The sequence below is a fragment of the Bubalus kerabau genome, chromosome 4, assembly GCF_029407905.1.
Source record: "Bubalus kerabau isolate K-KA32 ecotype Philippines breed swamp buffalo chromosome 4, PCC_UOA_SB_1v2, whole genome shotgun sequence".
Lineage (NCBI taxonomy): Eukaryota > Metazoa > Chordata > Mammalia > Artiodactyla > Bovidae > Bubalus > Bubalus kerabau.
The window spans coordinates 12,209,096-12,218,407 of NC_073627.1; the positions used below are offsets into that span (position 1 = coordinate 12,209,096).

Here is a 9,312-nt window from a genome sequence, read left to right on the forward strand (position 1 = left end):
GCCCCTCGCTCACGGTCTGTGCTCAGGGTGTCAGCCCATGTCCTCGCGACCTGCCTGCACTGGTGGCTCGAGGGCCACAGAATACTACGTGACAGTGTCTGCTTGGCCATGGCGGGCAGGCTGGGCTCCTCACTGTGTCACTGTTTCCATAGCTTCCAGGTTAAACACACACATCATGAGGCAACAAGGAGCTGCCTGCTTTGCCGGGTGATGCACTGAAATCCCTGGGACTACCATTGAGTCTCAGCTCAGGCATATATTGTCATCTGATGGAAACCTCCACAGTGGATTCCATTTCCAGTCTTTTTCTTTCTCCCTTTAGGGATTACCCACTCTGGTATACAGACGGGACTGGAACTATGAGCATCTCTTCATGGACATCAAGAACAAAATGCCACAGGTGATGATCAACCTTATTTGCGTGTGCCTCCATCTTACCAGAGTGTTTCCGCCCATGTTAGGACTCTTCTGCCTTTACTCGGGGCATTTGCTGTGAGCACCAAAGAGTTTCAGGGCCTCCCTCGGTTCTGAGCGCCATGATTCTTCTAGAGGGCACACAGGATCAGCAGAAGTTTTTTTTATTTTTCATTAATCTTTTTAAAGTATTTCTTTATTTGGGCTGCCTCGGGTCTTAGTTGCAGCGTGTGGGACCATCACCATGTCATGAGGGAACTTTCACTGTGGTTCGCAGACTCACTAGCTGTGGCACACGAGATCCTGAGTGTATGCAGTCAGTAGTTGCTAGGCAGGCTTAGTTGCTCTGTGGCATGTGGGATCTTAGTTCCCTAACCATGGGTAAAACCCGCATCCCCTGCATTGCAAGGAGGGTTCTTAACCACCAGACCACCAGGGAAGTCCCAGCAGAAGTTTTCTCGTTCAGTATAAACAGATTGAAATTTTGTGCTTGTAGTTTTTTAGTAATGCTGTCATGACTGTGTATGCTGAGACAAAAGGTCCAGAGAACTTACTTATTCCTGCTTTTCTGATTTATGCATGTTGTGTGAGTTTGTGGGGGCTGTGTATCTGTGTGTGTGTCCATATTCATATCCTCACAAAGTTGATTTGAGCATTCAACGAGTTCATCTCTCTTTCTGTAATATACCTGAATATTGCTACACTTAAGAAGCACCAAGTGCAGACTACTGCTGTTATTAGAGAGCCTGTCCCATTCCGTGGCCTTGGCAGTGATGAAGATAAGACTCTTACAGGGTAGCAGTGCACAGCATGCCCCAACTGTGGACCCTATCCTGCTTTTGACTTTTAGTGTCCCCTCCCCAATGCGGCCATCACTGCCATCAGAGGACAACTGCAGTCCTACAGTGACGCCTGTGAAGCTCTGTCTGCCATAGAAGTCACGTTGGGGTTTCTGAGCACAGCTGGCGGGGATCCAGACATGCACTTAAATGTGTATATCCAAGACATGCTGAAGATGGGTGATCTGACCTCACTGGTTTCAAAGGTAGGTCTCGTGTCTGGCCTCTTCCAAAGGAAATCAGCATTGTCCCCTCCATCGTCTCTCCACTTCCTACTGGGATACCACCCCCTAGGGAGTAGGGGTGGTATCTACTATCTAGGCAGCCCCTGAAAAGGAGGGGAGGCGAAAATACCTCGTTTCCCAGCCAGTCTACAGTGTAAACAGAACACGTTGACAGGAGATGCAGAGATGTACTCGGAATGTACAGATTTTGGAAGCACAAGTCTGCTGAGGTGTGCATGCAGACTGCGTGCTGCTGCTGGACCCTGAGATGCTGCAGTGGGAGAGGGCTTTCAGAGACATTTCAGAGTTGAGGCAGGAAATCAGTGGATAAAGCAGAGGTGGCCTCCATAGTAAAGGAGGTGGAATCAGTGCAGGGCCAAATGAAAACAGGGCCTCATATTCAAGAGTTCTCTTCTCTTTCAGGCCTTAAACAGATGCCAGTTAAAACATACCATCGCCCTCTGGCAGTTCCTCTCTGCCCACAAGTCTGAACAGCTACTTCGCCTGGGAAAAGTGAGTTTCGCCTCTTCCTGTCCACCTGGACTCAGGGAGCCGCACATTCCCTTTCCAGGCTTCATGTATCATTTGTTCTTATTTCATTCCAGGAGCCATTTGGGGAAATTGATTCAAGGTACAAAGCTGATCTCAGCCCTGAAAATGCTAAGCTGCTCAACACCTTCCTAAATCAGATTGGCCTGGATGCTTTCCTCCTGGAGCTTCACGAAATGATGATCTTGAAGCTAAAGAACCCCAAGATTGCAGAGAGTTTCAACCCTGAGTGGAGGTATGGGCTTGCAAGCCTGCCAAGCGAGGCACACATACAACATTCTGCCATGTCTCCCAAGATTTTCCATAGTCGTGGAAATTGTTCTTGTCTCACTGCAGAATTTGGTTTCCTGCTGATTTACCATTGTTGTTCAGTCACTAAGCCGTGTCCAAGTCCTTGGCAACCCCATGAATGATAGCCTGCCAGGCTCCTCTGTCCATGGGATGCTCCAGGCAAGATTATTGGAGTGGGTTGTCATTTCCCACTTCCTGATCCTGGGACTGAACCTGCATCTCCTGCATTGCAGGCAGATTGTGTACCCCTGAGCCATCAGGAAAGTCTGATTAACCATTATCAATTGCAAAAGTCATATATTCACATTATGAGTAGTGGTCTTCCTATGTCAGAGAGATGTGCATTTTAACTTTGATAGAAAAAGCTACACCAATATATAAAGAATACCCAACACTGGATATTATCCATCTTTCATATTTTTAACAATCTAATGGCCCAAAAATGGTATCTCATTTTTGCTTATATTTTCCCATTTGCTGGTAAGACTGAAAATACTTATCAGCCATTTGTGTATCTTCCTCCAAACTGCCTCTTGATTATTTTTCTTTTGGACTATTTGTATTTTTCTTAATATTTTATCTGGTATGTTACAATTGCTCTATCTCAGTCTTTAATTTTATGAAGCCAAATCTGAGAGAATTTTCCTATGAGGACTCTAGGAAAATATACCTCTAAGGGTCCTGTCCCAAGGTTATAAAATATCCTCCCGTGTTTTTTCCTTGTGCTTTAATGTGTGGTCTGAGGAAGAGATTTTTACTTTATTGTTTTGCTAAATAAATAAACTCCTGTTTTCCTCATTGACATAGGGCTTCATAATTGCCATTTTCCTCCATTATGCTATGTAGCATATGCCTATTTACATTTGTATTCTTTGAACTTATTTAAAAAATCTTTACTATCCCAGACTTTTTAGTGTAGGGAAAGAATATCTCTTCCTAGAGAATTTATGATCTTTGTTAAATCATGAACTGGACTAGAAGCTTTATTAATGGTGAGGCTTTGTTTTTTGTATAGCAGACATATTACTCGAGTGTTTAGAACCATCTGGTTGGGCCCTTATCAAGGGGAGCTCCTTCCCATAGAGTATGTGCACTCCAGGGTGGGGGCAGCAGGGATGCACTGGAGCCCTGAAGCCAGGATTCCAGCGCCAGGCCAGTGACTCAGCGGCTCAGCTGCATGCGCTCAGTCGCGTCTGACTCTGTGCGACCCCACGGACTGTAGCCCGCCAGGCTCCTCTGTCCATGGAATTCTTCAGGCAAGAATACTGGAGTGGGTTGCCATGCCCTTCTCTAGGGGATCTTCCCACCCCAGGGATTGAACCCAGGTCTCCTGCATTGTAGGCAGATTCTTAACCACTGAGCCAGCGGTTAGTTGTCTTTAAACTGACTCTCAGTATTACCGGCCTTAATGAGCACTTTAGTCCTATGATGACCTGAAAAACTGACCAGTGATCACATGACTCCTTATGTCACATGACTATTTAATGCTGTCTATTGTTCCTTGGTTTTTCAGCCTGAGAGATACACTGGTGAGTTACATGGAGACTAAAGACAGTGAAATTCCTCCTGAAATGGAATCTCAGTTCCCAGAAGAGATACTGCTTTCCAGTTGTGTCGCTGTGTGGAAAATGGCTGCTGAACTGAAACGGAATCGACAAATGAGATAGAATTATTTCCTGTCTCTACAGGGGACTTGGGCAGAGAAGGCTCTTCCCTCCTCACGGGTGGGTGCTTAGAAGGAAAGCTGTGGGCACAGCACTAAATTTGAGACCAAGATGTGCTGTGCTGGCTGACAGCGTCTTGAGAGCCAAGCTGTTTCAGGAACATGTGTATATTCAGAAACTTATCTCCTCATATTTGGAATACCATTCATTGGGAGGTGAGAACTGAAGATTACATGGAACTAGAATAAAGCACCATCCTCTAGGAGAGACCAGGAGAGACCAAAAATAGCTTCTCAGCTTCACACATACAAACCTGTGCCCCAGGTGTCCTAGTCTCTTACCATGCATGTACCCAGCCAGGCCCTGCTTCCTCAGACTACTGCATGCTGAGAGGGACGGAAAATAAGGTTATTAATTTTTGCCTTCTTTTCTAGTTTATTCTGCAGTCACAAAAGAGAAGCTGGCTTTCTTCCTTCTTCCATTCCTTTAAATTCAGAGAATTGTACAAATACTTCTAGGTCTCCAGGAAGATACAAATACAAGTCAGGCCATTCTGCGAGTGCCTTGATGCCAAACTAGCCAGCCCTAACCCATGCCCACAAATGATTCACTGCCAAATTTCAAGGGTCAGAGCCCCAAGCTTTCATTGTGAGGAGCGCTGGGCCAAGAGTCAAGGACACTGTTAGTGACTTAGTTTCCTCATCTACAAAATCAAGGGACTGGATTGAAGTCCAGATTTCCTGCCAGTTCTAGTATTCTAGTAAATTCTAAGTGAAAGTTGATCAGTGTAAAGTTGGATCAAAGGCATGGTTCTGGTATTCTGGCATTTCTGGGGGAAGTTTTTGCTTTTGTAGGATTCTGCTAAATAAACATAAGTTTTTAGCATGGTCTTGATTTTCCCAAGTGTATGACTACCTGGTCCTTTCTTTGGGTCTCAGTCAAGGCACAGAAACAGACTCAGAATATACAACCAGGCAAGTTTCTGATAAAGGAAAAAGAGAATAGTCAACGCACCCCAAGCTTGTGCTGCTATTCTCACTGTAAGTGTTGTGTCATTTTTTCAAAATCTACTTGGTGCTTCTGACCTCTCTGGGCTAATTCCTGTTCCTGGGTAGCTCGGCACCTGTTAGCCCTGAACCAACAGTTGTTTACAAGTCAGAGGTAAATGTCTTTCACACACATTCTGAATAAGATGATGACTCAATCAACTTGAAATTGGGCCCACAGAATGGTGAGAGCTACAAAAATAGAAAATGCTTGCCAAGGACAACGTAGGCCCTTCAGCACCACTGGAGGGAGCTGCAGAACAATTTGTGCTCCAATTTCATTATTTTGGTTTCTCTTCACTGTGGTTGAGGAAGGGGAGCACAGGGACCTAGGATCTGGTACCATATCCACTTGTAATATAGTAACCTATGTTTATCTAATAATTCTATGCAAAGGCACTCCGTGAGGACATCTGTTTCCTAGATTGTGTGTTTAATGGATGTGGGAGTTGGGGAGTTGCTTGTTCATCATTTCAGTTTGCACTTGGAACTCCTTTGACACCTCAGAATTGGGATGGAGCTGGCCAGCCTGTGAAGACCTCCTTTGAGGGGCAGGGGAGAATTTTTTCCCCGCTGTTATGAAGGGTTTTTTTTTGGGGGGGGGGGTGGTGATGAAGATATGTTGTTTTGTATGTTATGCTTTCAACGTGTTAACTGTCATTAGCTAACACTATCTTGTTGTTTGTACAGAAATATACTGGTCCAGCACAGGCAAATGTAAATTTTGTTATACTTGTCATACCTGTTTCAATAAACTTGCTAAAGAATCCTCTCCGGGAAAGAGACTTTGGGGAATGGTTCCATGTGTTTGTGGAAATGTCCTTGCAGGGGTGTCCAAAACGTGGAAGGTTCTGGACAGAAAACGTGAACTCTGGTTTAGAACGTTAACAGGGTAAACTTCCTCTGGACAAAAGGACAGCAGAGCTGACATGGAATTTCACACTGCTCCCTGGTTTCCAGGCTCAGCCAAAGCTTCACCCTAGAAGGCTGCCCTCTCACTCCCTGCCTAACAGGATTTTCCGGGAGGATAGCAGAGCTCCAGCCAATGAGGAGGAAGAGCTGATTCTGGCAGGAAGCTGGATTGTGGTTTGGGGAAGCAGCTCCTCGGGAAAAGGAAGTAAAGACACTTGAGAGAGAAACAATAAGGTTCCAGCAGCCCACTTTCATTCAAGTGGCAAAACACTGCTTTAGGGGAAAACTGCATTTTCTCTTCTAAAAAGAAGGGGTTCCTCCAGGAGAGAACCCATGGTCTGGAACCATAGTAAGAGGAGGTGCTGGTTCACAGATGTGCCCCCTGCTGTCCCCTGTCTGTCAAGTCCACCTGCCTTCCCTTCCTCCATAGCTTCCCACTGACCCTGCCTGACCTTCCCCTCCAGCCTACTCATTCTTGTTTCCAGTCATATTCATTTTTCTGGACTTCACATACTACACAATTCCTTCTGCTTTCAGCCCAAACAGAAACAGTCACTAGGATGATGGTGACTTAACCTGAAAATCTTCACAACTGATCACTGTCTTCTTCCTATGACCTTACTATGTGTGTAAATTATTTACCTTTCACTGGTGTCAGTGGGCCTTAGGAAGCATAACTATGAACAAAGCTAGTGGAGGTGATGGAATTCCAGCTGAGCTGTTTCAAATCCTAAAAGATGATGCTAATAAAGTGCTACACTCAATATGCCAGCAAATTTGGAAAATTCCACAGTGGCCACAGGACTGGAAAAAGTCAGTTTTCATTCCAATCCCAACAAAGGGCAATGCCAAAGAATGTTCAAACTACCATACAATTGCGCTCATTTCACATGCTAGCAAGGTAATGCTCAAAATCCTTCAAGCTAGCTTCAGTAGGACATGAACTGAGAACTTCCAGATGTATGAGCTGGATTTAGAAAAGGTGAGGAATCAGAGATCAAATTGCCAACATTCATTGGATCATAGAAAATGCAAGGGAATTCCAATAAAACATCTACTTCTGTTTCATTGACTATGTTAAAGCCTTTGACTGTGTGGATTAAAACAAACTGTAAAAAATTCTTAAAGAGATGGGAATAACAGTCCACCTTACCTGTCTCCTGAGAAACCTGTATGCAGGTCCAAAAGCAAAAGTTAGAACTGGACATGGAACAATGGACTGGTTCAAAATTGGGAGAGGATTATGTCAAGGCTGTATATTGTCACCCTGCTTAGTTAACTTATATAAAGAGTACATCATGCAAAATGTCAGGCTGGATGAATCACAAACTGGAATCAAGACTGCCAGGAGAAATATCAGCCACCTCAGATATGCAGATGATACAGCCTTTATGGCAGAAACTGAAGAAAAACTAAAGAGCCTCTTGATGAGAGTGAAAGAGAAGAGTGAAAGAGCTAGCTTAAAACTCAATATTCAAAAGACGAATATCATGGCATCCTGGGGAAAAAGCTGAAACAGTGACAGATTTTAATCTTCTTGGGCTCCAAAGTCACCATACAAGGTGACCGCAGCCATGAAATTAAAAAGACGCTTGCTACTTGGAAGGAAAGCTATGACAAACCTAGACTAAATATTAAAAAGCAGAGACATTACTATGCCAACAAAGGTCCACATAGTCAAAACTATGGTTTTTCCAGTAGTCATGTATGGATGTGAGAGTTGGACCAAAAAGAAGGCTGAGTGCTGAAGAACTGATGGTTTTGAATTGTGGTGCTGGAGAAGGCTCTTGAGAGTCCCTGGGACAGTAAGGAGATGAAACCAGTCAGTCCTAAAGGAAATCAACCCTGAATATTCATTGGAAGGACTGATGCTGAAGCTCCAATACTTTTACCACCTGATGCGGAAGAGCTGACTCACTGTAAAACACCCTGATGCTGGGAAAGGTTGAGGGCAGGAGGAGAAGGGGACAACAAAGGATGAGATGGTTGGATGGCATCACCGACTCAATGGACATGAGTTTGAGCAAACTCCTGGAGATAGTGAAGGACAGGGAAGCCTGGAACACTGCAGTCCATGGGGTCACAGAGAGTCAGACATGACTTAGCGACTAAATAACAAACTGAGACAATCACGAGCTATTTCATTTCCTCCCAGGTTCAGGCAATTCCACTTCGGAAACAAACTTCTACTGACAAACAATCACTGTGGAAAAGGGCCTTGCTCAGTAGGTAAAGCTACCCATGTCCAGCCCCACACAGGGCCACTGCTACATCTTTTAATATGTTCTTGCCAAGTATAAGGTCACTGTATCAGCTGGATCTGGAAAGATACTAGATGAGGACATATTAATAGAAGAAGAAAGCCTGAGGCCTTGAGCTGAATAACCATCCATCCATGCCATGATTTGCATTTATATTGCTTTTTGCTTTTTCTAATCCCTCTAGTTATTAATTAGTCCCATGCTCAAACATTATGAATCCCATTTCCAACTGGAAAAACACCAGGAATGTGCCTTCTCCCAAGAAAGCAAATGCTGACAAGATTCACACCTCATCAGACTGAAGTGTCTTCTGAGGACAGCAAGGCTGTGCTTCCTTCTGAGGAGCTGGGATTATTTCAGGAAGCCATCTGGGGCAACAGCAGAGAGAAACTGGAGAGGAAAGGGCCCAGTGGGAGCACATGGAAACCACCCCTGTGACTGCACATCCTATAAAGGCCTGCCTTTAACCCTGCTTCCCTTCCTTTACACCGAGACCCACCTGGAGTGTTGCACTTTCCCCAGCATTCCCTCCCCATCACCACGCCTGTACCCTGAAGCACATCAGAACCTCCATCCAGGCCACTGCTCTCTCCTCAGCACCCAAAAACTGTCTCCGTCTCCACAGGCCAGTGAATGGCTCCGGATTACTGGATCGAAAGCCCTCTGCATCCTGTCTGTAACACAAGGCTGACACAGAGTACAGCCCAGGTGGACCCCAGAGTAATTCTTGGCCCTCCCATTTGCCTGCTGTCTGGCCTCAGGCAAGCCACTTGACCTCTTTACCCCTCAATTTCCCCATCTGTAAAATACAGTGCTGTGGTGAGAAATAAGAGGGCGTGGGTAAATCACAACACAGTGCCTGGTCTGCTGTGAGCGCTCAGGAAACAGTCATCATCCCCTCTCCCAGCTGAAAACTTACCCACATCTCCAGGCCCATCCGTGGTCAATGCCATATGAAGCCTTTCCTGAAACTCAGACTCCTGTCCTAGTCTCCTGTATTTTCCTCTTGAGGTTTGTATTCAGATTACTTATCTATATACTTCTCCAAATTCCCCTAGTAGAACATAAACCACTGGTTAAATCGCTGCACCTCAGCCTATCTGGTCACCTTT

At 45.1% G+C, this 9,312-nt stretch overlaps 1 protein-coding gene across 6 annotated transcripts in view; it reads left to right on the plus strand.

The window, feature by feature from the left end:
• LOC129648729 (E3 ubiquitin-protein ligase RNF213-like) overlaps positions 1-4,869 on the plus strand; it is a 121,205-nt gene extending 116,336 nt beyond the window's left edge. For all 6 annotated transcript variants that reach the window (XM_055575313.1, XM_055575316.1, XM_055575317.1 and 3 more), the window contains 5 exons: positions 323-400; positions 1,265-1,459; positions 1,901-1,990; positions 2,083-2,261; positions 3,831-4,869. In XM_055575313.1, the coding sequence (XP_055431288.1) occupies positions 323-400; positions 1,265-1,459; positions 1,901-1,990; positions 2,083-2,261; positions 3,831-3,984 (696 nt within the window). In that variant the 3' untranslated portion in view covers positions 3,985-4,869. The remainder of the gene's footprint in view (positions 1-322; positions 401-1,264; positions 1,460-1,900; positions 1,991-2,082; positions 2,262-3,830) is intronic.
• Positions 4,870-9,312: the final 4,443 nt, after the last annotated feature.